At 34.9% G+C, this 26,620-nt stretch overlaps 1 protein-coding gene across 6 annotated transcripts in view; it reads right to left on the bottom strand.

The window, feature by feature from the left end:
* Positions 1-26,620, bottom strand: part of DMD (dystrophin) — a 1,159,435-nt gene that overhangs the window by 552,410 nt on the left and 580,405 nt on the right. For all 6 annotated transcript variants that reach the window (XM_039714180.1, XM_039714179.1, XM_039714182.1 and 3 more), the window contains 2 exons: positions 24,035-24,229; positions 17,311-17,483 (listed from right to left, as the gene is read on the bottom strand). In XM_039714180.1, the coding sequence (XP_039570114.1) occupies positions 17,311-17,483; positions 24,035-24,229 (368 nt within the window). The remainder of the gene's footprint in view (positions 1-17,310; positions 17,484-24,034; positions 24,230-26,620) is intronic.

The raw sequence follows: 26,620 nt of genomic DNA, 5'->3' as shown, positions 1-26,620 counted from the left end.
GGTCAGGAGCTGGATTCAATATTCTATGGTTCTACTACTGTCATCATAAACTCCACAGAGCATGTTGTCCACAGGAGTATATTGTGTTAGTCAACCTCACTGCTGTAAGTCCATAAACCCAAAAGGATGTCACTATCAAATCATGGCACTACCAATTTCACAAATAAGAAACAAGAGATCAATACATTTCTGTTGTAGGGGATGAAGAGTTCCTGAGTGCCAAGTGTAAGCTGAGATAGGCCACTCTGCTCCATCTCACAGCTGCTGATTTCAGGAGTCTGAAAAGAGTCACTAGGTCCTCATTCTCATCTGCTTGTTTGGAGAATGTGAAGGTGCACTCCCTCTCTCCTTTTGCAAACACAGGGCTAGGTTGAGCAGTCATTAACCTGGAGGTGAGGTTTAGCTCACTAGATGATTTGCTGAATTTGCACAGAAAGTCTCCTTTACAAACACTGCTGACAGCAGCAGAAAGAATACTGCCAGGCAGTTTTAGAAACACTAAATATATAAAAAAACCCAATGCATTAATGATGGAGGTGCATTATTTACTAATTCTTCTCTTTACTTAGGACCAAGGCAGTGCAAACAAAGTTATCCCCATTACCTATTGTTATTCCTTCTCTGCAAGCAGGTAAGGAATCTGGAACATCTTAGCTTGGCACCCTTTGGAAGTGCTAAGCAAGCAACCTGCTGTCATTTAGCCCATCTGGCGAGGAACCCTGATTGCATCCCAGGATTTGCATAGGTGATAAAAATGAAAGTATTTAAAAAAAAAAAAGAAAATTAAAATAGAGAAACAGAATGACAGCTGTCTCGCTGTCTTGTGAAAGACAGTATTGTTTTGAAATTACAAATAAGAGAGCTAAAATTTTAGAGAGTTAAATCTGTGGGGTTTTTTAAATCTCTGCTCTGTAATTCACTGTTTAGTGACCAGACAATTCAGAATTCAGGTAGAGAATAATCACCCCTTGCACTTTAATCAAAGTTGGAAATTTATAAAATATAAAAATCTTAGATATAATTATAAGTCCTAGAAAACTGCAAGTTGTTCACAGACCTTTTTATTTTCTTTCCAATACAACCGTCTCCTGCTCTATTCATGGACATATCATATTCAAGACTGTAGAAGCTTACACAGCAGAGAATTCAACTGTGTGGTAGTCTTCACAAAAAGTGTGCTCTTCCTCTGTCTCTATCAGAATCTTGGAAAGGCTACAGATAGCACACTCCCAGAGCTCCCAGTTATGCCAGCACAAAAAAGCAAGCTGAATCAAGAATTCCATTCTCAGCTTCAGTCTCACCTATTTTCCTGCTAAGTACACAGAGAGCTCAAAGGCAACTCAAGGAGGTTTCCCTGAATGACTATAAATGCGGATTTATCAATTCTGCTCTGTATTAACATGTTCTACAATGTTCAGATCATAGCAAGCATGTTCTACATTACTGTTTCAACATTTCTAGCAGCTACTCTCAATACTATGTATTCCACCTCTCTATTTGCAGTGATTGAGGACATGGACCATGCTATGCAAGCAAGACCAGTTTATTACACTATTCACCAGTATTTATAGCTCTCTAACTTCCATGCAAAATGTTCCACTCAGACCCCTTTGCCCCTGTTCCCTTAGCAACACAATCTTTTCAGTTATCAAGTCCCTGTTACATTCCCTTGCACCAGTGATGTCCTTGTTGCATCCTCTCTCATCAGAGCGGTCAGAGTGGTGTCTTCACTTCTCTTCTTGCCTTGAGTTTATCTCTTCCCTGGCTTCCACCATACCAGGGCCAGAAGACCTGTGGTGCTACCCAGCTCAGATTCTGTAGCTGTGATCTTCCATACTATTTTATGATGTCACTATCTTCCCTGCTTTATTATTAAACTAATATTTTAGAGGATTCTTTGGAGGATCATGACTAGACTATTGAGTTAACAGTAATATTACTGAAATAACTTAAGTTGGTGAAGAAAAAGGATATAGCAGCTGTGATTTGGTCCTATTTTATTTCACCAGGTAAGATGCGACATCTTGCTTGCACTGAATTTCAAGGACTTGATTTTAAAAACTAAGCATCTGTAACTTCTGCTACTATCGACTATAGCATTAAATGACAAGTCTGAAAAAGAGGTTTAATAAAAACAGTAAATCCAGGTGGGAAGTGACTTGGAGACTCAAAGCTGACTGCTAAATCTCTTTCTATAAATGTTTTCATATATGATTGTATATTTGTGCACTATTGCTCCATGGACCATAAGCTGAAACAAAACCTTGTTGCAAAATGATTTCTTTCTCTTTCAAGAGTCATGAGTTCTAGTGGTCTTTTTTTATTTTTTCCTTTCCCATAGTAGTGCAAATCCACCGAAAGCAGCAGAGCTGACTGACTTGCAGTGCCATAAGAGAGTCAGCATTAGAAGGCAGAAGACAGATTGTTACAGAAACTTTGTACTTACTTGCCATCAAACTACAAATCCCCTTCTCTTTGTCTCATGTGGATAATTGCCCTCTCATTTTTACAATGCAAGAGAGTACACAGGTATTGTTTACAATTGTTTACAAACTGCCTTTTCAGAACTGATTGGAGAAATGGTGCCAAAACCACAATCCTGAACAGCTCAGTGTTTGCTAGGATCACCGTGTTTCATGGGTGACACCTTGGAAACAAACTCTCCTGCTACAGTGTGTGGAAGATGATGGCACTTTATAGGATGGAGGAAGATTTGGGGAACTGACCAAAGGATTGTGCATCCAAATGGGAGAAAAGAAACACAGCTGAACCAGCATTGCTGTTGTGCCAGAGGGTTTAAAGAGAGTGAAGAGAATTGTTGATCCATTTAGTGCCCTGCAGGGACAAAGACATTAATGATTATTAGAGGAATTTATTTCTGGGCTTGCAGTCTCCCACAGTGTCTACTAAAGAGTATCAGTTCAGAAAGGCAGCAACATTTCCTCCTTTTCCTTCACTGGCAAACTACAGTGATTGTCATTAATCACCCTGACAATATGAAAATGCAGCATTATTCTGTTAAGTAGTTCTATGCCTTCTGACTTTTCCCTCATCTACCACATTGTCAAATGCTATATACACAGACAAGACACACAGTTGTGTGTAGTGAAAAAGGAAAAAAAAAAAAAGAAAAATGCTTAAAGCAATCATAATTAAAATATTTGAACTTGGGGTGTTTTAGAACTTTATGGCTTTTAACTTAATTTTCTTGCTTAATTATATTATTGATTTGATTTGATTTGATTAGCATAGTTTCTTTTAAAATTAATATTTATTGTAAGATGCTAGCCAGTCTTTCATCTGTTTAGGAAAGGCAGAAATACTTTTTCCATTATATAAAAGCCTTAATGGTAAACTCTTAATCCCACTATTTCTATGCAGAAAACAGAGGAGATAATAGAAATAAGTCACTAATTATGGAAGAGCCTTAAAAAGTTCAGAGAAAAAGATTCATGTAACAGTAGATGTCTGTACCATATTTTTCTGTTACATGAAGGCCTGTGAACCTGAGTGGAAAAGAACAACTCAGTGATTCCCCAGATTTACGTTTCATCTTGGTTTCCATCTAGTCAGAGGGTATTTTGTATCCTGACGGGAAGGTAAAAAGATGCTGGAAAAAGCACTTTTCCTGTTAGCCAGTCCTGCACAGCACTGGGAACATGGCAAAGCCACCAGGCCACCCCAGCCCCGTGGGTGCAGGGCTCAAGGGAGAGAAGGCAGGGAGTCAAAGGAGAAAAACAGGAAAAAAATCGCACAAAAAAGGACAAATATTTTCCAAACACTTTGTTATTTCTAACATCTGATACAGCTTCTCACTTCAGTCCCTCCTTATGTCCATAAAGGTGGCACTTGAGGGAAGTGTTCTTGTGGGTAGAGTGTTACGTTGGAATTTAAGGTTCACTTCTTGGCAAATTAGAATATTTGTATCTATCCTTTAAAAAGCAGCTGAATATCACAGCTCTTCCTGTCTTATTTGTGAACTGACAATAATATAATTTTTTAGGGTGTTTTGAGTTGATTTAGCCAGATTTGTTAAGGAAACTCAATAAGAGGTGAATAGACTAGATATGGAATTAGGAACTATTTAATACATAAGACGGTTTCTATTACTGCTCATGATTTCTTTTCATTAACCATATGACATCTGAGTAGAAGTATCTTTTGCACAGCCAGAAAACACATCTGCCAGAGAGAATTTAATGGATCAGGGCAAAGCAATGTGTCTTGAGTGGCCCCACAATTCCACAAATTCAAGCTCTAATTGCAGAATGTCTATCATTAAAGAAGACATAATATGCATGACATTACAAAAGGGCAGAGTCTAGCTTTGAAAAATGAAAATATTCAACAAATGTCCTGATGATTTTTAGAAAATTCTGTTATGTAGTAAAACTTGCAAATTAATTTCGCTAATTATTTTTTAGTTCTACATGGAAAGCAATCACAATTACTGCATTTTATATGCTATAATAATATAGGCAGTCTATATTAAACACTGAATCATGTTAATAGATATTTCTGCAAAAGATTAAAAATTAAACTAAGCAAAACATTTTAAGCAAAAGATTAATAGTTAAACATTTTTTCAGACTACATCCCTAAACTATTAATTTTCCTGAGTTAACAAGTTCTGACCTTTTACTGCTTTAGAACACAATGATGGTTCTGGGAGCTGAGATTTACTATTTTTGTCAGCACCCTATTTTCAGAGATCCCTTTTAAAAATCAAAGTGACAATTTTATCATGTTAAAAACATTACAGGAGCCTAGATTTTGGCATATAATTCTGAGATGATGGATGAAATCTGAGAAAACTACTGAATAAATACTAAATAGATGAATCCTAGGAATCAAAATCCTTTAAAATGTGCTTGCTTCTAAACAGCTATTGAAACTGAGCTTATATTGTTGCATTTTTCTTTTCTCTGAGAATATAAACAGGGGCATTTATTTATACTGTGGGAAATATATGCTACAAATTATTGTATTTAAAGAATATTTAGAATATTCTCAACTACATTTTCCTTCTACTTTGCTTTTCTTTAACTATGCTAACAGACAAAACATACCAATATTGATAGCCTATTTTTTTCTTCAGTGTACTTTCTCTTTTTTTTTTGTAGAAAATTCGATTTCACATTACCATATCACTTTTTAGTCTATGTGATTTCTTTCTCAAAAGATATTACTATAATGAGATACATACTGACAAACTCATAGGATCTCACACATGCATGAATTTCTGTGCATGTGTGAGTATTCCACCCATAATAATATTATGAGAACACAAGGCAAAAATTCAGTTCAGGTAGTTCTGATCACTGCAGAAGATAAAAGTGAACAAGGAAAAAGAAAATTCTCCCCCTCGTGGCAAGGAAGTAGCACAAGCCAACTCCTTTCTTATGTTGGTATTAAACACCAGTGTCAAGTTCTGAACGGAACTAAAGCAATAATGTGCCTGGCACACCAGTTAAAGGCCTCCTTTTGCCCAGGAAGATGAGTGCTCTGAAGCCCTATACCTTGAGAATAACTTGGTCTAGAAAGCTAAACTTTATGGCAGTGAGGAGCGATGCATATAGGTGTTTTTACCTAAAACCACTTAACTTCTGGTTCTGCAGAATAAAGTGCTGCATCGGTCAATAAAATCTGGACCATAAAGCCTTATAAAGATTAAGTTTCTTTACCCTTTCTTTCCTTTACCCCCTTTATCAAAATGGTTCCAAATACAACTTCAATGTCTCTCAACCTGACAGCAATATTAGAATGGAGCAGCTAAAAGCACTTTCATACATGCATTCAACTACACACACAAAGATAAATGTACAGAGGATTCAACCTATAGCAACATTTTATACTTAGGAAGGCAAATTTATGGCCAGGAAAAACAGTTTTTCAGAAAGACACAGCACTTTACAATAATAGCTAACAAAAGTGGTGGAAGGAAGCTCTCTGTTTGGTAGTGATAAAAGAAAATCAAACACTACCACTTTTAGAATTTTATTAACTAGAACTGACAATAAAGAAGAGTTTGAATATTTGAAAGAAACACTGTGAGTAAAATGATGAAGTACATGACTTAGAAGACAGTTCTGAGAAACCGCACAGTCAGAAATTATATCCATAATTTCTGGTTTGTTGAGAAGCAGATGCTTGCTTTTCTGAAACTTTTTAAATCTTTAGAAGTTCAAGAAATCCAAGTCCTTTCTTAGATAAGATGGACAGACACCACAGGACCACAGAACAATAACCTCTGATTATTAACATATTCCAGAGAACTATATCAAGCAGATTCTAGAGAGAGACCACAGGAAATCTTACTGATGAATGCATGAGGCTTTAGATATCTAAAAAGGAGAATACTTATATCAGAAGGTCCTGATTTCTTTGCAGGATTTTCCACCAGATGAAGTACCCCCTACCACTCAAAGAAGCATTATGCATTTTCTTCATGAGTATGATATCAGAGTTCTAAAAGAATAAAAGTGCATAAAGTCTGAACAATCTAATGAATCTATAAAAAAGTAGAAAGACCAGCAGGATCCCCCTGCCCTTTGTTCTTATAGACATGATTGAAGAAGATGAAGTCCTAGAAGTAGATAAGGGCAAGTTGAGAATTATGTCACAGAACTCAAACCCTACAAGTCTTTTCCCCCAACCAGGCTGCACTCCAGGACACTGAAACAGCAAAGGCTTTACAGCCCAAGATACCATTGGCTTTCTGGGCTGCAAGTGCTTGTTGACTGCTCATATCTAGTTTTTCATCTGCTAACAACCTCAAGAGGGTTGTTCTAAAGTCCTCCATCCCCCATCAGCATTAAAAAAGAGCTGCAAAAGTCAACATGCTTAGTCACAGAGCTGCCATTCAGAGGGAGCTAGACAGGGCTGAGCCAGCAGAAGCCCCATTGTATTAATCAAAAAAATGCAAAGTCCAGCACCTGTGAAGGAAGAACCCCTTGCAAGAATATAGTTTGGAAATTGATTGGCTGGGAAGTGGCTTTGCAAAAAAGGATCTGGGGTACTGTGGGCAGCAAGTGGGACATGAGCCAGCAGTGTGCCTTGTTACCCAAAACAACCAAGTATATCCTGGGCTGTGTTGCTAGCAGCACAGCCAGAAGATGGAGAGAAAAGACTATCCTTCCTCACTCAGGTCTCATTGGGCCACATCTAGAACACAGTGTCCAGTTTTTCACTGGTCAAAACAGGATCTTAATGAACTGGAGTGAATTCAGCAGGACAACACCATGAAACCATGGGGCTGGAGCCATTGCTCTGTGAGGAGGTCTTGAAGAGCTTCAGTCAGGCTCTTCAGAGGGTGCATAGTGTAGCGATGAAAGACAACAGGCATAAAAGCAAATGAGAAGTTTAGACCAGATACAAGGAAAAATTGCACCATGAGGAACAGTCAAGCTGTGGAACAGGTTGCCTTCAACCTGTTGTTGAAGGTCTGTAAGACTTTTCTGGCTAAAGTAAGCTGGTCTAGTAGTGTTGACTATGTCTTATGCAGAATGCTAGACTGGGAGGGTCCCTGACAGTCCTCCCAACTGGAATTATTCTGTGATTCTATGTCACTAATTAAGGAAATGAAAACACTCTAAGTCACCATAGCTAGATGTCACACATCTCAGGAAAAAGGGAAGATATGGCAGCAAGGTGTAATCACACAAAATTGCTAAAAGGGATTCTAGTGAATTTTTTATGACTAACAGGCTAAGCAAATAAAACCTAAGGAAATGAACTTTGGTGATTATGTTGTCCATCATTCATTTCCAAGAATAAATTTTCTAGCCTTTCAGCCAATTTCAGCCAAATCTGAGAAGGAAGTCTCAGAGGTAATTGTGCTGTTATAGGATTTTAAAAAATTGGTTGCTGGAGAGAAGAAATAACATTTTACTTGTTTTAACACTCCAAAAAGACAAGCAGAGGGTCCCTGAATTCCGCGTTGATTGGCAACTGTATTCCAGCTGTCCAGCTAATGCATTCACAGATGCAAAGTTTAGGTATGCTCTGTATTCTATAGGAATTTTATCTGAGTTTTTTGTTTTATTGTTTTTCAATCTTGGCACACACCTATTTTTAATTTTCTTACTGTCATACAAGACTTGTGGACAGAAAGAGCAAATCAGATAATCTGACTAGAACTGAGGCTATACAATCTTACAGTGTTAAACTTGTGTAGCCCTAATAGATAGAGAATTGCCTCAAGGTCTTAATGGAGTTATTACTAAACCCAATTTTCCTGAGTGATATCAGCCTTAATGATATAGGAGCACAGCAAAATAATTGTCACTCATTTTATTTTAGTGTAACTGCTGGAAGAAAATTTTCTACCTTACACTAAGAATTAATCTCTCTTTTACTAGAAAAGCAACTAGACACTTAAAATTACCAATCAGATGAAATAATGAAAGTCTAAGATAGAGGAAACTATATATTCTAGGAAGAAACAAATAATATAACATTGGAAACAACTACTTACAATGTCTTTATGGCCCAGTGCCCTGCAGAAGCCCAGAAGATAAGTGGTTAAGCATGCTCAAACTCTAATAGCCAGAAGGCCCGAGCCAACCAAGGGTTGTTGGTGAGAGCACACTGTGAGAAAGAACAGCATGTGGCTGAAGAAGGAGCCATGCAGAGGTAGGGCAGTACTTTCATGGGACAATTGTCCTTGTTCTGGCTCCCAGAGCTAAGAACAGCAGAGTACAGGGCAAGTACAGGAATGAGATCAAGGAGAGGGCATGGACTGTTGGCCAAAGGCCAGCCCAGTAGTCTTTATTCCCTGATCAAGACTCCTAAAATCCCCCACGATGAGATCAAGGAGAGGGCATGGACTGTTGGCCAAAGGCCAGCCCAGTTTTTATTCCCCCATCAAGACTCCTAAAATCCCCCACAAACTCTCTGACCTATTTTCAGAGAGGTCTAGAAGAACAAACTGAAGATGATAACTAATTTGCATAGAAAGCAAGAAACTCAGCTACAGGGTGGGGAAAACTTAGTTTTAAAAAGGTGCCTCCACAAAGCCTGGGTGGTGCTTGCCCCATCAGCTGGATCCCTGTGGCCCTTTCTCTCTTTTTTTCTCTGTCTCTCTCTCCCTCTCTTAAATTTCTCTCTCTCCTCTTTCACCTGACCCCTTAGTAAAAATCCATTGTTTAGTTAAACTGTAACACTTATACCAATTTCCATCAGTTGTATAATTTAGTAATAAAACTTTGTAAGTATTTATGTTCCATATGAATTTTATTGTTCCTTTTTGAAAATAGCATCTGTAAATCTAGGGAGCTCCCTTCCTGTTAAGGATGGGAAGCCACAGTCCCCCCAAAATAACAGTAAATAGGAAACAGGTGTTTTGCCTACTTTTACAAAACATCCCTGCAATACTCTGCTTAAAGTTAAGAAGGAAACCTTTTTCGTATCTTAAATAATATTCATAGCTACATAGACAAATAAAAATAAATAAATAAAAGGCTAAATTAATCTCAGGGGTCAAAATTTTAGGGAGCAGAAACTACTCCATTAATATGCAGTGTACCTAGTGCTGTAAGAATTAGACAAAGTAAATGGTTTTGTCAGTTCCATTGCCATAACAGTTTGGATCACATCAGAAATATTAACTAGCTTTCACCAAAATCACCTCAAACACTGACTTGCCCATAAAGAAAAGAATATTTCAAAGGTGACCACCCCCACTGAATTACTGAAGGTCACCAGATTGAACCTTGTAATCTCAAAACTATTAGTACCAAGGTCTACAATAGTTCACAAAACTTGCTGCTTTCTACTCCAAACTTAATGTGTGTCTTCTTTGTCTCTTTGGCATATAGTGGTTTATGTAATAAATATAATAAAAGAAAAAAGCTCCTTTCAAACTGCCTTGGAGGAAGCAAGAGAAAATTATATTTATTAGATGATAGCAACAAGATGTACTGAGAGCTGAGAAACAACAGTGATGTAAACTGCACAAAACAGAAAACTGTAACTTCTGACTTTAGCTACAGATGTTAAATGACTAGGCTCCCTCTACTGCCAAAAATGCTTTCCCAGGAGGTACTTGCAGGGAGGTGTACACTGCACCATGGCAACTAGAGAGCAGCAATTCCTTAAAAAGCTTCAAGGGAATTCTGCAAAGGAGCTCATCTTAGTACATCCAATATGCATTGGACCTAATGGCAGTTCCTGCAACCTCATCCTTCACCCAGTGCACAGCTGACCCAGCTAAATATTCATCCAGCTAAAAAATTCTGGCACAGCACAATGCAGTGATTCAGTACCAACAGTGAAAGTATACCTTATTTGTCAACACTTACAGAAGGTAATAGAAGTCACTGCAAATAAAGTTTTGGACCTGAGGATATCCTGCAGTTCTCTTAAGCTATACCTACATGGATGGATGCAGCTCTGCCTGTGCTTTCAGATGGTTGGCTATAAATCAGGACTATCTGGGAAGTTACAGAGATGCCCTAACACAGCACTGTCCCTAAAGCAAGCATACCCTTCATTCCAGCTGTGTCTCATAGCTCATGACACTGCCCACAATGTCATATTTTTTTGTTTATCTGACTTGAAGGGCCAAGACAGTTCATATCCAGATGGCTCAGAGTCTATTTGCTTCTGCCTGCAATTCTCTTCATACATATTTGCATACCCATAGTTCTACAGCCCACATATTCATGACTAAGCCATAACATTTCCCAGACATTTCAGTGAAAATCTTTGTTTGTACAGCAGAAAAAGGCTCTACAATAATTCCTGTATGAATGTGGTGCAGTTTTGTCACTGAGCATTTTACAGTAAAGTTATGCTAAGTTATGCTAATTGTCAGCCTTGAGGGTTGGAGATTTTAAAACATACAAGATTCTTTTTCAGCTGAAACACTTTCACAGCACAAACACATGCAAGATTATCTTCTCTACTAATTACAAGAATTTCTGAATTATTTTCACCTCATTTTATAATACAGGCACCTTCAATTCCCATAACATTTTCTTGTTTTAAACTCTTTAATTACACTATGACAGTGATTTAATAAACATAGCTCTTTTCCCAAAAGCTGCAGTGTTATTTCTTATCCTGCCTCAAATTTGCTATTAAAGTTTAACAAATAATTTTAGATTTCACTTATAGCAGTTCAATTTAGAAGATGATCTTATATATAGTGCCCCATGAAAAGAGACATTTTAATGGCCATATATAAGGTAAAAATATTTTCCAGCTTTGCTACAAATTTAATCTTGTTAGTTATAAACTAGGCCACACAAATATTTATATATATTTTGGGTTTCTTTACATTATAAACATTGAAAGAAAGCACTATCTAGATTGTCCATAATAAAACATTTATATGTTATATTACACCTGCTTGTTATGCATAATTTTATACTTATTTGCTAGCAATTAAGTAACCAATGAAACTTACCAATACATTAACTTGATAGTGCAATATTACAGGGGCAAATCAAGTGGCAAATTTGTGCAAGAATTTGATTATATAGCAACTGCTATGAAGAGCATTTTTGTACAGTAAGCAGGGTATGGAAATAAATTAACAACTGATGTTGGCTGTAAGAGTCAAGCATTATAAGCTGCCCTTTTCAAAATCTAAATGAACAATTTGAGTCACTGTGAAAGAAAGCAAGGAAAAAAAACCTACTCTGCATGTAACTACGGCACGGCAACTATTTTGAGATTAACATTAGAAAGGAAATAATTTTCTTCTCTCATTGTGGATGAACTAATCTGTTTTGGTTTTCACTTTCACCTTGAATCCTGAGGCAAGGGTAATTCTAATAACAAGACTTACAACCTCAACAGAAATATGTGAGCAGACATTTTTTCAGAAGAGAACAGCTACTATTTCTCACTTTCTCTTAATACACCTATGCTTTCCACTAGTTGCTTTTCTCCCAATACTGAAACAAAGCCAGCTAACATTCATTTTTGTTATTCACTTTGTCAGAGTTAAAGCAAGTACAAAGAAATGCTGACTGGGTTTAGTGAAAGAGATATATAACAACACATTTAGATATAAATTAAACTGCATTGTTTTGTTATACTTTCTAGCTCAAGATTAATCTCCCCTAATTTTATCTATCCAAAAGTAATGTCTCTAGTCTTATCTTGTCTGTTCTCCCTGAAGAGTCAGAGACTCACTGTATATAGTGCAGCAGTTACCTGGGAAAGGATTGCCTGGCAGGATTGTATTGAGAAAGAGCACAGGCAAGTACTGTAAAACAGGTAACTAAAACTTGGACAGCTAAAGGTAGGCCACATGACTCATAACGTAAACGACTTAACATTTACAGAGCATTGTTAGTGCCTTAGATGGAAATTGGAAATCCACAACTGAGAAACTCTGGGAAGGAAAACATGAATAGCCTAAATAGCTCCCTAGTATATTTAATTAAAATTAAAGAATCACTTGCAATAATTCTATTTTGATGTTCCTTAAGACAGATATGGCCACCAAGGCTTCAAAACCATTTTTTTAAAAGTTCTAGATGTGCTCATTTTACCTTCTGGTTTCACTTTGGATTTTTTGCAAGGCTAAATAGTTGTAAAATGAACAGTCACAAAAGGGATTGAGACCAAAGCATGTTTTTTTTAGTGGAATGTTAATGAGAAGTTTGTACAAGATTGGCATGGGATGAATGAGAGAGTTGGACCACTCTGAAGTAAGAGCTTGAGGCTATGAAAGAAGGGTTGAGATACCTAAAAGTTTCTGAAAATCTATATTCAATAAAATAATTTTCTCAGTATTCTAACATCTAGGTTTGCACTTGTCAGTTGCTTATAGATACTCCTCCAAGAAAATATCTCATCCTATGAAAAGATAACTTTACTCTTAATCATTATTTGGGCTGAATGCAGATTTCTTAATACTGTATCTCTATAATTTCTACTAAGCAAGAACAGCACAGAAGCTGGATCTGATTCAGAGCCCATAGACACAAATGTCCTCAAGGCTTGCTGATTCTGCAGTAATTCAGAACATAGACAGGTTATTTATATTTGAAAAATTAATGTATTTAATTTCTTTTTTCTAATATCTAGATCTATGGATTGGATTAGATCTCAACTCAACAAAATATATCAGTAAGGGATTATGACATCTGCTACTATGTGGTCTTAGAAATATTATTTCTCTGACAATAAATCAATTCTTTATGCACAATAAATGTTTTTCCTTCACCCTTACCAGGCTAATCAGCAGCTAATTTAATAAAAAATTAAAATTAAAATTATATAAATAAATATATAATAAAATAATATGTAAAAATAAATAAATATAAATATATATATATATATAATAAACACTATTCAGAAAAACTTGACAGTTATAATGTTATCCAAAAATGAAATTAATTTTTAGTACAAATATATTAACTATTTTTTTAGGTTTACTCTCATTACTACAAAAGTTGCTAGTTGTCTGTGAATTTTATGCAGCCTCAATGTATTTTTATTATCGTTATTATGAATTTGCTATCTTTTCTGATAAAAGACTGGCATATCATTTTTTTCGGCTTTTCAGAATTATCAAGAAGCACTTTCTAAAGATATCTGGTATCAACTTCTCCACATTCTCTCACAACATTTAATTTTTCGTGGATTTGAGATTAATTAGATGCGCATTACTATAGTCAGCAATGTAGGCCCTGGAAGATAATTCTTAAATAGAACATGAAAAAGGCAAAAATTTGTTGCCTGGCAATTTAGTATTTTGCTTTTGAATTGTATTCATTTGAGTATTTTTTTAAATTTGTGTGTCTTGGGTCTTGGGTTTTGTGGGTTTTTTTTGGTTGGTTTTTTTTTTTTGGTTTTTTTTTTTTTTTTTAACATTCTTATCTGCAATTCCTAAAGAAATATTTAAATTAACATCTATTCTGGAAAACTTTGTTGCATTTCATTTGTGATTTCTGACAGTTTCAGTGCTCCCTTAATTTTAGGGAGCACTTGTCTACAGAAGAAAAACTTAGGCATAAATATCATGGGAAGACAATATCCTGAAAAGACAAACAAGTGGCATGTTGATAGGATAAAAAGTTATATAAGACAGTAATTTAAAAGTCTATCTTCTATTGTGGTTTTTTTTTCCCCAAAATTATATGTTCTCATTTAAAAAAATTATATGTTTTCATTTAATTGGTATATAGGGACCTGGTGTTAGTTTCACTTCCTAAATAATAATTATTAATACCAAAAAAACCCAGTATTTAAGACTGCTGGAAAGAAGGAAGACTGTTGTGAAATTCTGGTACAAAGGAAAAATTATGACATCTGAGTGGTTATTCTTACTGGCACTTAAACCTTACCTTTCAAAATTCAGATTCTATTATCTTAATACAACTGTTGGAAAGATAACATAAAAATTTAGTATCAAGCAAAGGTTGAAGTTATAAATTAAATCATCAATTGCTCTTTAGCTCACAAAAGACAAATCACGCCACTGCTGTTTCCTGGAGTTTGTTTTGCACTCATAAAACTGAAACCAAGGAAACAAATTCTACTTGGTGTAAGATGATGTCACTCCGATTTATCTGTTGGGAACACAATGAGTTACCATGTTCTAAATTAACTGGAACAGAAAAGAAAGTCACTCCTATCAAAGAACCATGCTTAGATACAGGTTTGACTTAAAAAATTAGTGAAGATTAGTGGTTAACTGTGTTGTGAAAGAATAAAAATTTGCACTTGGCCTAGGTTTCTAAAGCCACTGGAAGGGTACTCTAGGATGACCATAGCATTTTCTTGGTTTTTTTCCCCAGAGAAATATTGTCTGCTATATTACACTAAGTACAGTATTAACTCTTATTTAAATACAGGAAAAATGCTAAAGTAACAGTGAGAAATAAGGTTTTTAAAACTTGTAGAAGAACTGCACTTGTAAAGCTATTTGAGTGCTCACCATTCATTGTGTATTTCTGTCAAATTGCTGGAGGCTCTGTTATAAAACAAACTGAAAATCTATTTTGATTTCTAATTAAAAGGAACTCACTCTAGAGTTAATTACAAAGTATCTAGATATGAATCAGGACTTCTAGGAAATCAATTTCACACAAAAAATGCAACATGAAGATTTTTAATGGCTTCTATGAGATTTAGAGTAAACTCTATGCTAGTAACTACAGTGGTGAGGAAAGTTGCTTTGTTCTTCCATCTGTCCTGGTGACAGTTGACTTTTCATTTATTAACATAATAATTTCCATGTTATTACAAACCTTTGATTTCATAAAACCGCTATTCAAATATGAACATCGTTCCAGTATATTTCTTCCTGGGACTTTTCAAACATGGAATATTCACATTCACTTAGATACGCTCCCTTGAAAGAAAGGCAGCTCCAATAATAATTCCAAACCTGTCCTTTAGCATCATCATCAATAGCATATCTCCTAAACACAGCTTCATCCATGTCTCCAGGGCAGAGCTACACTGATACTTTCACCCCTTACAGACACAAACTGCTAGAAGTAAAACGCTAAAGGCCATCTTTTCTTCCTCCACCTCATCCCTTGGATTTGTGTGCAGTCCAAATGTGCCTCAAAGAACAGCAGAAGCTTTAGGGGCCATCTAGAGTTCAAACAAAACTCTTTAAGGCTGACACCAAACACAAAACATTAAAAAGAAAAAGAAAGGTGTGTGAATCAATAGGCACAGTTATCATCACCTTGAGTTGCTGTCCATCATACTGAAAGAGTGTAAGTGCCCCAGGCAAAGGTCAGCTGGACTGCAATCACACTTTACAGTTCTCTACTGCCTTTATCTGATGACCTCAAAATACCTGACAAACACTAATTCATTTTACCTCACAAGACTTCTGCTGGCTAAATACCACTGCAGCCTAAATAACAAATAATTGAGTGTCAGTGATCATAGTCCAAGCTTTCAACTAACTAAATTGCTCTCCTTGCTATGCACCAGCGGCAGAAAATGCATATGAGGAGATTCCAAAGGTTTCTCAGAGACTGGTCTACTAAAACAGTAACAGAAAAGCCAGTCTCTAGAGAAAGGAGATTCCAAAGGTTTCTCAGAGCTTGGTGTAGTGAACCAGTACGACTTTGGGCAAAGCCAGTCTGGGAAAAGCTCGACACCAAACATCTCTTGGTCTTAGTATCTGTGAGAGCAGATTTTCTTCAACCTTTTTTCTCACTTATCCTTCATTTTTGCACATGGCATCATGACTTAGAAGGAATTTTCTTACCACACCAGAACAGGACTTGCTATTTGAAAAAAACAAAACCAACACAACAAAGAGCAAAGAAGAATAATTTGTAAACTTTGCCAGATTATAAATCTGCCTCAGTTTCTTACACTTTAAATGTTGAGACAAAGCAGAGATGACACAAATATTACTGACTTAGATTTTTTACTATTTATCTCTCTGATTATTATTTTTTTAAGCTTCAATATCTTCTCTCTCCAGCAATCTAAAATCAAAGCTAGTGACTGGTTGACAGTGGAAATAATGTCTGTAGGAATCTGCAAAGTGACAGCTGTTTACCAATATTTCTAAACAAAGAAAACATAAAAGTTACCAAGGATTGGATTATAGAGTCAAGTCAGTAGAGGCTAAACCCACATGAAGCATTTTTTTTCTTCCACTAACTGCTTACACATTTGGAATCATGTCTCACTCTATCATTAATGCAATAATTTGCACATAAAGCTAATTTTTGTATAATAATGATAAAATTTTTAACATTTTCTTAGATAAATATTTCAAAATTTCAAAACATATATATATATGGTGCAAAAACTGATATTCTATCAAATATCAATCTATTGTTTTTTGAGGTGGCATATCAAACAAAACTTTTAATGTCAAGTTTTCAACATTGACCAAAGAGCCAATTTTGTAGAATTCCTATGAATGCAAAGTTTCAATTGAACTACTGATATATACAAAATTATTTTCATCATCAGATTAATGTTGTTCATTCTCAGAAGAACTGCCAAGGACTTTTCTGTGGTAATTCAATAAATGCTTGAAACTATTGAATTATTAGACTTTTCAATCTAAGGCAAAGTTATTTGCTAACTCTTAAGTACACATGCTGGAAAAAAGGTATAGCCCATGAATCATAGCAATTTATCATTATTGTACATTGGGTCAATGTAAGTGATAGCTGGTCCAAATATTTGCATATTTTCAGTTTTACAAAACTGTTCACAAATTAAATTACAATTCTATATAGACATTCTATGTTTAGTTAGAAGAAAGTATTGTTTGTGACAAAAATAAGAAAAAAATCAATGAACAATAGGCCAAATACTGAAGAAAGCCATCAGAAAGAATAAGTTTTAAAAGTCACTTACGCCTGTCGGTCCCTGTACATCTTGTTAACTTTCTCCCATTCAAAATTAAGTTGAGTCAGCTTTTCTTGGATATTTGCAGCTTCCTTTGGTGTAACATTTTTCAAAGCCGATGTCTTCTTGTTGTTAATAATTTCTACATGACCTTGCAGTCTCCCCAGGCTATCCTTAATGCTCTGTAATATCAAGATTTTAAAAAATAAAAACAAAGCATTGTTTTTATAAATAACAAATAATTGTACATAAAAAAGAGAAATTGGTACAAAATGCTAATTAAACCATAACAATTATAATAGGAGTAATTTTCCAATAACCTAATACAATAATTGAATGTCCATCCTTTCTTTGAAGACTGAATGAAATAGATCTGAGGAAGCTGATGGTTGGAGGGGAAACAAAGTGCTATTGACTCAAAGGTTCTGCATGTCCATATGTCAGTACATTTCCTGACCCGCCAAAATTTTTTGTAATTTTTAAATTAATTGAAGTTATTATACTGCATTTAGTATTTTGTAAAATATAAGACTTGAAGTCCTTATGTAAATGTGAAGGCAATGCATTGCAATAATTGCTTACAAAACCACCCTGCAAAACCAAAAAAAAAAATACTTTGGGTTCCCTGGGTTCCTAGAGATCTAACACTATAATATGCTGTTTGGTGGGGGGTGGGGGGGGAGTACATTCTATAACATCCCCCACATGAATAATAATTTGAATTTTTAGGTCTTGAGAAATGTGACATACATTTATTAGACTAAATGAATATTTATAAATCAAAAGAGAATGGTAGATGTCTTGTCTCTGGAATGAGTCACAATAAGGAACATGTTTCCTCCTTGTCAGCAATCTATCATGTGGAGGGAAAGCTGGCTTGGTCTGTGTCATTACTCAACAAACCTCATTTGACTTTCCCAGAAAAATGTCTCACACTCTGTGTTACTTACTCAGGTCTACTTACATCTTTGTTTTACACAGTCAGGGCATGGATAATTCAGATATTAAATGTTAATAATCTGAATATAAGAAATATCAGATAATAAAAACATAAAATGCCTCTAAATATTACAAGATTATATCCCATTAATATAAAGGAGGCAGCATCTTCACAAAACCTCATCCCTGACTAAAAAATTGCTCATTTAAAGAACAGGAGAAAATGTAATTGAAATGTTATAAGCTGCCAGAACATACTTAAGCACATGAGTGAAGTGGTCCTCTTTTCAAGGAGGTCTGAATATCAGTTCATCTGAGCCACACAAGAAGGCACTTGTTTTCAACATGTTTAAGTAACCAAATGAACATTAATATATGTGCCTGTATATATTTATATTTTAGGCTTTTTCAAACAAGTAGATCAATTTTCTAGCTATTAAAAACAGATGAAATGTATCTAAGCACTTCAGAAGCTAAGTGAAATATCTCTTAATGTTTTAAATTAGTGGTCTGTGAAAAAGGTATTGAATTTCTAAGTCAGAATTTTCCTTTTGTTTAAACCAGAGCTGCTACAGAAAGAACAAGATGATACAGCTGATGTGCTGTGAAGAATGTCCATGAGAAAAAAAAAAAAAGAAAGAGAAACCATGTATATATATGTGTACAAATATACTCATGTATGTCAAACATATTCCCCATCTATCTTTCATGTTGAAGAGAATGATCTGCAAACAGTTATCAACAATGCCCTGGGAGATTTTGTAACATAGTTAACAGAAGCAAACAAAGCTAATTTTTTAGAAAAAAAGGATAACAGAGAATCATTAGCAGCTGAAGTGACAGTAGCCTTTAGGGACTGATCCATCTCATTGCTCTTAAAAGAGAAATCCGAGTGCTAGAGACTCAAGCCCCAGTTCATTTTCACAACCTGGAATTTGTCTTTATCTGCCAGAGAAAGACAACTTCCTGTAAAAATTCAGTTCCTTGGCTATTTGTGTACAAATCTGTCACCAAGCACAGTGTTACTGACAGATCTATTTGTAGAGTGCATGTGAGCACACTCAGCTCTAAGTTATGGTTAATTGGTTTTTATTGAGCTGCAGTAGAAAATCACTCTGAATTTCACATTATGTGATTATTCTTGATAAGAATCACTTAGTGCACATCAAATATCTATTCCAATGTGTAAAATTAAAATACATTTTTTGATATTCCAAAAGTTTATAGAATGATGATTTATAATTATATGTATAGCAGATTTGTTACAATATTTAATGCTTTTTGTACTAACATGAAACTCAGTAACAGCATAGTTGCTGGTAATCATGGATGGCTGGAAAAATTCCACAAATTAATTACAGCTTAAAAATCTGTATGGAATTATGTGTTACAATATCTAGTATGGGTATGACTGACTTCATAAACCATTTTGAAAGGGGATTCTTGCTGCCAGAATCCTGGATGTGTGATGTGTCCAATGAATTCCTATATTCCGAAATACGAAACAGTAGAAAACTGCCCTATCTGTCAGTAGATGAAGGATTACCAAAGGAAAAAAGAAGAAAAAAGATGAATCAGAGCATTAAAATATCTACATTTAAAAAACAACAGGGAAACCAACCCAATTTTAAATGAACTAAATAAAATCCATATGGGAAATACAGAAGAAGATGAACTAGAAACAGAATTGTTAAAGAGATTATGCATGATATATATTTATCTTAGATATATAAGAAATATCTTCCTCAGAGCCAGATGGCTTTCCATATTAAAACTATGACATCATTAAAAAATATGACAGCTAAGTGTATAATCATATTCTACAATAAGATATTCCTGCTAAAATGAAGAATATTTTAAAAAAATATAATAAAAAGAGACACTAAAATCTACACATTTACTGCAGATCTCCCATAAAATTACATAATGAAAGTAACTTCAGGAAATAAGTTTTGAATTCAAAGTTAGTAGAATTAAGTAATGAATAGGCATAACTATGCCATGTCTATGACAGTGGTCCTTAAAAATTCTATTAACAACTTTTCAACAATTGGTTAGAAGTTGAATTATTAAATTCCAGGTATACTGTTTCATTTTGATACACTTCTCCTATGTGTTAGCAAAATATGGCTTAGTTTTATTATCTGGTTAACCAGTATATTTATTGCAGTGTCCACTAAATAATGTGAAGCTTGAACAAGTCCAGCAGCTTGCGTGAGATAACAAAAATATGGCTTAGTTTTATTATCTGGTTAACCAGTATATTTATTGCAGTGTATACATTTCCCACTAAATAATGTGAGGCTTGAACAAGTCCAGCAGCTTGCATGAGATAACCATTACACAGGAAAACTTTGTCTTAGTATGAACAACATAACCATACTAAGTAGAAAAAATGCAAATTTTTACAGTGATTTAACTTTTAGAAAACATTTGAAACATCAGTTGCAAGGAAGGATAATTGGCTAAAATCTGAAAGCATTTGAACCCTACACATTTGCATGCAATTGAACCCATTGTAATCACAATGAATTCTACACAGGTAGCTCAAAGATTGCGAATCCATCAATATAAACATCATCAGTAGCAGACAGAAATAATGTCTGTGCTTATAACAACAGCTGTCCTGTTTTGAGAGTATATCAGGCCAACTTTGCTAATCCATCAATTTATGAACCACAATTTTCTGTACAATGAACTCGAGTTTCATCTTTGACAGAACTGTAACATTTAAATTATTTGTAAAATACTGTCAGCAGAGTAATAAAGAAAAGCTGAGGTACTGTATGCCATAATACTTGAAAGAGCTTTTAATGGGATGATGAAAACATTGAAAACATTGCAATGCTCACTTTTTGAGATAAAGTAACGAGACTTGGTTTCTCTATCTGACTTTTCCACTCCCTAAAGCTTAAAATGAAGAGAAAAACATTCCTATGAGCTGGTTTCAGCAGACACACTAAATGTGCTCATTAAAGTATTACAGTTTAGTAAATGTTAAAAACTACAAGATTTTTGCTGCAAAACCTCATATTTTACTATTTCACATGACTTTGATATAAAAAGTCAGTGGTATGACAATTGATATTAGCAATTTTTTATTTGTATTCAATATTTAGCCTATTTGGTAATGAGCAATCATGTTTAAGTCTTACTAAACTTATTTACTCTGGAGGAAATGTTCAAAGCTGTTACCACCAATTCTTGTAAATAAACTTATTTTTCCTTTCACGGATTAATTAAAATGGATTCTTTCTGAATGGGAGTGAAAAAAAAAATCAAAAGCTCAGTTTTAAAACACAGAGCTATTCATGACAGTTCTGTAATTTGATTCATGCAAATCTGTAAGAGAAAAAAAATCAACGACAATTTAATTTCAAACCTTTCCCAACCAGCTGCTGAACAATTTATGCACTACTTTTCTATTTTTACTGCAGGATAATGACAATGATGGATGCTTTTCCCTGGAAATAAATATTCATTAAGCAGGCTCAGATCAAACCTATACCCTTCCAAAACCCACGAATGTGCAAGACCCATTTGCCTCTTCTAAAGAGATTTATTTTGGAGGAAGATGGAACTCTGCCCGCAAATGCATCTCATAACAATTTAATAGTTCAGTTAAATTAAACCTATGGTAGTACTTACTTGTAACCTCAGTAATCAATATTATTAAAGTTGGTGTCAACTCCAATAATACCAAATGTATGTGGGTGAACAACAGATTACTTAAGGATATAAATCAGATGATCCTAGCCCAAATGTAAAGCATTAAGAAGAGCTAAAAGGAAGCAATTTCCCAGTAAACTTCCAGAGGTTTCTCCAATCTCTGTTTCTCCATCCAATTTTTTTGTGAACAGAAGTTCATCAACAAGGATCAAGTAGGCACTTATTAGCCAATGTTTACATAGTATATGATTTGCTTTTTTTTGGTTTTTTTTGTTTGTTTGTTTGTTTGCTTTTTGTTTGTTTGCTTTTTGTACAGAAGAGATTGTTTACAATGAAGAATGACAATTCTTTGTTGTCAATGACAACAATGTTTTGTGCTTCAGTACTCAGACTGACTTTAATTTACTGGTACTAAATCAGAAGTGCTAAAAGAAACAGCCTACTGGTATTTGACATCTACTGATTGACATCCTATCGCCAGTTCCATGCTTCCTTTGATCCCAGTCTCCATTGTTGTGCTTCACTACCCAACTCTACTGCCTTGCTAAGAAACTGAAAACATCCTAATTTTCACAAGCTGATAAGAATATTTGTGTGTGTGCACATGTGTGTGTGCACACAAATGCCTAAAATGAATGTATAAGAATTATAAACAGATGTGATCTTACAGAAGCTAACAGCAGCATATGGATGTGGTTTTGTTACATATCCTCTGACGTGGAAAGAGATAAATGAGCTCCCACAGAGGAAAATTCAAAGCATATAGCCAGAGCCACTGCCCTGATTCTCCCTCTAAGCTTCTTTCTTATAGCTGACTGTAGGCAAATTCCAGCCTCTTTAGGCTAATATTTACTTCTTTTTTAAAAAAAATCCTGTTCCTAAATAATCACAGAAAAATGGAAATATAGTCTTCATGCTGGATGACAATTTGGAATTGCTATAATTATATACACCACTTGAGCACAATTTTTTACAAGGCTTTCTTCACACAAACATTATTCTGCAAAAGCTGATAACTCATTCATCTACTTAGGCTTACAACTTTAATCTTATTCTCTTCTTATGTCAAATCTGTGTTGGAAAAATTCCACCAGTTTCAAAGGATTTCAGTGATGCAAGCATTGAGCAAACCAGGCAGTAATATTTCAAGCCTTTCAAGAAACTACATAGTAATGTTTAAAGTCATGCTAACAATCCTAAATTTGCTTTTTCTTAACTACATTATCTATTTATTGGATAATATCCTCTGTTTTGCTAACTAAAGGGAAAAAATTGCATGGAGTGCAGACCCAAGAAGACCTCAAGGTTTTGTGGTCTAACATGGTATGCAACAGTTAAATTTTACTTGGTTTTGTTCCTGTGCCAATAGGAAGAAGTTTAGAAGTCATACACTAAAATAAAACAGCAAAGATTGGGTCTTGACAGGGTTACTGAGTAATTACTTATACTTACCAATCACAAAATCATTTCACCACAAGGAGATGAGCTCAGCTGATCAGAGCATGGTGCTAATAAATGTGTTCAGTCCCTGCATGGGCCATTCGCTTTAGAGTTGGACAGGACCCTTGTGGATGCCTTTCAACTCAGAATATTCTGTGATTTAGATGGGAAAAGATCTAAATCGAGTCCAGCCATTAACCCAGAACTTCCAAGTCCATCACTGAACCATGTCCCCAAATGCTACATCTACATATCTCCTAAATACCTCTAGGGATGGTAACTCAGCCACTTCCCTGGGCAGCCTGTTCCAGTGCTTAAAAAACATCTCAGTGAAGAATTTTTTTCCATTAGCCACATGCAAACAAACCTTTAACCACAAATTCTATCTTCAAATATACTGTGCCTCTCCATCCTTTCTCTCACATTCAAGGACTTAATACGCAGATACTGTAACACTCTTGTCCTCCAAATACAGGTTAAACAGGTGAAAATAAATGAACACTTGAGAATTTTTCATATTTTATCCCAGTGTGCCCCCAAATACAAACAACCATATATGCACACATCACAGAGATAGGCTTAGAACGTCTAAAACAGATGTCTCAGAATGAGCACAGCCTGCCAACACAGAGAAGACCCAAAATGATGCAATCTAATAATTACTAAGAAAATCTTTCCATCTTACCTTGAGGCACTCTTCTTGTTTGAAGAGGTCCTCACAGTCCTTAGCCTGCAGAACAGGAGAATTAAGGCGCTCTTCCACGTCAGACAAGGCTTGCAGGAGGTGAAGGATCTCTGCCAGGTATGTAGAAGGCACATGAGTGGTTTCCACAGTCCTAGTTTCAGTCATCACAAAAGTTGTATCTTCACGAACTGTTTGCTAGTACAGATATACAACAGAATGCTTCCTTTAGTTTCTTAACACCAGACAAAATTACAACAATGCATTACCAGTTCACAACTCAGAAACAAAAAAATCAAAAGTAATTTCCAAGGACAAATGCAGGAAATATCTGAGGTTTCTGACACAGATCACTCATGTTCCTTGTGTGTTTGAAATGGTGGGTACTGAAATTAATCCATGCAAGAGTGTGAAAGCTTTTCTTCTACTCTCCAAAGAAATGCAGAGAAGAAATGCAAGAGTATGCTGAGATTATGGTGTTACTGAGATTTTAGTGCTTGCCCTTTAATTTTATATCACCACACCTCTAGAAATCTGTCCTTCATAATGAAATTTCATGCGCCAAGTCTAAAATAATAAATAATTTCAAGGTATCAAGTAAAATAATGATTTGCATAATATACAGAATTCCTTAAATAAAATGCAACATATAGCAAATATGCTAACTCTATACTTCCAACTAAAAATTTGTTCTTTAATCTAGCAAGTATAATTTGGATTTTTCTGATTTGAATGGTCTTTAATGCATTCTTAACTCTAAAAGCAAACTCAGGAACACATCTCTTCATGAATTTAGGTTTGTGTTTTTGTTTTTGTTTTTTTTTTTTTTTTAATATGGAAAAATATGAAATAGACATCCTATTCTGGAAGCACATGCATACACCAAATGTAAAGACATCCCAGAATGTTCTGGTTCTAAGAGTTGATTGATGGCATTTGAAAACATAATGCCATAAAAGGTAACAAAAAAGTGGCCATTTATAGAAATTCTCTGTATTTCCCATTTGATTTGTTAATGAATCATAGATAAAAATATAATACCAAAAGCATTCTTTGGAGCAGGGAGACCTCTGATTGCTCCTTTTAACTAAACTTCAAATACTAAATCCCCTGCATGCCAATAAAAAAGGGATACTTTAAGATAACAATTATTTGTGGTTTCACAAGTGTAAATTTGTTAATGGATTCCTTTTGTGGGACCAAGATCCTTCGTGCTTGATGTCTGTCATCTTAAAAATATAAACTTTAATTATTGTTGACCTCAAAGAAGTGTACAAGTATTTGTTGGTAAATGTTCAAAAATTCTGTTATTTAGATTTGGAGCCATTTATGTGAAAGACAATTGATCAATTGTCCTGAAGAAAACAATATCATTATTTAGCTATTCATTATGGAAAAGAAAACAAATATAAGCACACACTACCTCAGCAAGGTGTCTCATTTTAATTCAGGACATATTTCTCTCTTCAGTTACCGAGCTGAGTCATCTGGTTCTTCAATTTTCTTTAGAGTCTTAAAATATGCATATACACACTCTAGAAGATGTATGCATATCACATATAAAGCCCATAAAGTTATCAGTAGACTTGTGTTATTCTGTTGCATTTCTTATGCAAATTTAATTGCTTTGCTTACACTTTTCTCACTAAATGACTTTCTCAGTACATCTGCTAACACTGAAATCTCTCTAATTACTATATCACTGCTATAATTTTTATTATTTAAAATAAATTGCTTTAAAAAAATTGTACTTGTCCCCCATACATTTTGTGAGCCACAGGGCCTTGTAAAATAAGAGTTTACTCCAGTAAACCTAAAGAAAAAGCTGTCCCATTTGATTAGAAAATGGGAGAATCTGAACAGGCCACTGAGACCTGCTTGCAGCAATATATATTTTAATTCCTCACGACTACACTAAGACACTTCTACATGCAGCAATGAACTTCAGACCCACATAAGGAATATTTTAACTACATGTAGATTTTTCTTTTTGACTCGGAGGACAGAATATTTCTACTCACAGTAATGAAAAGAGTATGCTAAGTGTGCAAAGGTTCCCACTCAAAAGAAGTCACATGAATATGTGAAGCAGCATGCAAAATACAATTACTTTCTATAGTTGTATGAGATTAGCCTATTCTTTTCAACCCAATAAATATATACACACACATATGCACATGCATGTATTTAGATAATATAAAATCTGTGTTTTTTCACTCTAAACTATTCATGAAACTACAAAAAAGTCAAGAAGAAATTGGTTGTGTAATCACTTCATGGTTATAAAAATTATTTATAGTGGCAAGATCAGGCACCTATCAATCATTGTTATGAAGAAAAATGGGATGTGTGCAACCATATATTCACACTGCCTTTCCAGGAAACCTTAAATATTTCTCATAGCTGGATGATTACTTGTATAGCTCTACTGTTTATATTGTTAGTTAAACAGCAAATCACTACAATCAGAGAAATCAGTAAATAAACAAAAGAATAGATTTATAAAAGTAGACACCTACCAGAACATGCCCTTATATTTTGGTATATTAATTAAAGAAAAAAAGAAGTCACAGTCAAAATAAATTAGTT

The sequence above is a fragment of the Passer montanus genome, unplaced genomic scaffold, assembly GCF_014805655.1.
Source record: "Passer montanus isolate IOZ18808 unplaced genomic scaffold, ASM1480565v1 scaffold3, whole genome shotgun sequence".
NCBI lineage: Eukaryota > Metazoa > Chordata > Aves > Passeriformes > Passeridae > Passer > Passer montanus.
This window is presented reverse-complemented; position numbering and strand designations above follow the sequence as displayed.